The sequence below is a fragment of the Haemaphysalis longicornis genome, unplaced genomic scaffold (assembly GCF_048455015.1).
Source record: "Haemaphysalis longicornis isolate Haplotype H1 unplaced genomic scaffold, Haemaphysalis longicornis Haplotype H1 scaffold_4, whole genome shotgun sequence".
Classification (NCBI taxonomy): Eukaryota; Metazoa; Arthropoda; class Arachnida; order Ixodida; family Ixodidae; genus Haemaphysalis; species Haemaphysalis longicornis.
In genome coordinates this window covers 97,468,744-97,470,910 of record NW_027526361.1, presented here as the reverse complement: position 1 = coordinate 97,470,910, position 2,167 = coordinate 97,468,744, and the positions used below count along the sequence as shown (strand labels likewise).

Genomic DNA, 2,167 nt, shown 5'->3' with positions numbered 1-2,167 from the left:
TTACGCAATCATCTGCACGTCTTTGAGTCCTCTGCACAGCTTCAAGTCTAGCCGCGACGTAACTTTTTTCCACATTTTCTTTAACATCACTGGACTCCAAGAATGAGATGTCACAAGCTTTGGCACCGCGCAAGGTCCCCGATAGCGCTTGTGTTGGCAGAAAAATCCGGCCATGCTCTCACGATAAACCAAAACCTTTTCCGCGACAATTCCTGTCAAGAAGACGTCTTCGAGTGGGTAGAATGGTTCGTCCTCAATTCCCTTCGCAAGGATGGCAACACTGTCCCCGGAGATCAGATACGAAGTTCCCGACAAAAAATCAGGGTACACATTCGGTGCGTACAACTTTTCTGACACGTAACATTTATTCGTTTTGTTTCGTACCGGCTTACGTCTGTGGTACAGCCATCCCCACATCGTGCGCCGCGCTGCTTGCAGCTGGTTCAGCGTAGCAGCCAAGTCCCACACACTCAGAAGCATGTCGTCGTCGATCTTCAGCACAAAACTGGCTTGGGCACAGTTGTCGCGTGCCCAGCGAATTAACATCACCGTTTTAAACGTCAGGTTTTGGTACGCGTCGATGAAGTTCCCCTGAACAATGTCGTCGTGAAAGTCGTCCTCCTCCGAAACCTGTCTGCGTACTTCGTCATCTGCCGTGGTGCCCAAGAAGAAGACCACTTTGAAGCCCATCCGACGGGAAGTGCCACCCCACGTTGCCCGAATGGCTTGGCGTTGCTTGAAATTGTCTGCGCTGGAAATGACACCAACCAGGAGCCTTGTTTCCGCAGGTTCCCATCTGCAGACGTCGACTTTGTTAATTAAGTAATCGAACTGCATTCCTGGCCGTCGAACATGACACCTATTATTGCCGAAGCAAGTATCCATCAGGTGGTCCGCCCATCCACAGAAATAGAAAAGCAGTAGCGCTTGAACCACAACTACTAAAATGCATCCACTGATTTTTACGAAAGCGAACTCGCCTGGCATGATGATTTTCTTCCGATCCACATGTGTTTGGAAAGAAGAAAAATCGGCCCCTTGGGCACAAACGAAAGTTGCCTAAGTCGTTGCGAATCAGTATTCACCACTGTCGATCCAAGGAGCATCATTAACAAAAAGACAAACGTATCACAATGTTTCTTTATTCCTTTCCTCGAAACCGTCGCCCCGCTAGGTGATACGTCCACCTGTCAGGTATTTGAGACGTACGCAAGGCATGTTCCGCATAGCGCAAACATGCGCCTGTTTTGTCACACGCATCGGGCCGAAGACATTTGCCATTTTTAAATGACAGCACTATAGACTCTTTGTACCAGATGCCGTTCGCTATCAGAATGTCGAAAACAAAGACTGTGGGGCTGTCATATGAAAACGTAACTGGACTTCTACCCGCATCTCGGAAAAAACAACACAGGAGCTTCTACTGTACAGCGCATACCGTCTTACGTCTAAAATACCTGACAGGTGCAGGCATCACACGTCAGTGCCAAGATTCTTAGCTGGACAGCAACACAAAAACGCCGTGTTGTGATATTTTCCGACTTCGTTTGTGTATATATAAATATATCTATGGTCTCTCATATATGTGGGCTTGCAAAACGTGCCGAAAATGCTTTTGTAAAAAGTCGAATACTTGAAAAAAAAAAAAAAACATGTTTACGTGCGTAACGGCTGGTGAACTTGGCCTTCATGTGATTAAGATACAAACTGGTTGTTGCAAAGAGGTTGTATGCAGGCCAACAGATGCCGATGCGTTAGTAAGCAGCTTTGTTGCTTTTCACATGTGTTCTCCGTTACCCGGACGGTTCCTGGCGGTTACTAGCGCTAATCTTCCAAGATCCGACTGTCCTGATTAGACGTAGTTATTTCCGCTTATTTTTCAGCCATCGCTGGAACTGGGCTGTGTATTGCAATACAGAAAGTACGCCAAAGGTAAACTCACATTCAAAGCCAGCCAAAAGTCATGTCCTAAGAATTACTGTCATAAAGTGTATTTCGGGCAATTTAGTAGAGCATATTTTAAAATCACCATTTTTTACATTTAAACCAAGACAACTTGCTCATCGTGAGCCAACACGGTTTTAGCGACTAATGTTCCCGTAATATCCAGCTGCTTGAATTATTTTCTGTCCTTTATAACTTCATGTCTTTCATAAACTCATATGCA

At 45.9% G+C, this 2,167-nt stretch overlaps 1 protein-coding gene across 1 annotated transcript; it reads right to left on the bottom strand.

Annotated features, from left to right (window-relative positions):
- LOC144179863 (lactosylceramide 1,3-N-acetyl-beta-D-glucosaminyltransferase A-like) lies at positions 1-949 on the bottom strand. Its single transcript, XM_077708289.1, has one exon. The coding sequence runs from the start codon at positions 883-885 to the stop codon at positions 1-3; it is 885 nt and encodes a 294-aa protein (XP_077564415.1). The 5' UTR covers positions 886-949.
- Between the last annotated feature and the right edge of the window lie 1,218 nt (positions 950-2,167).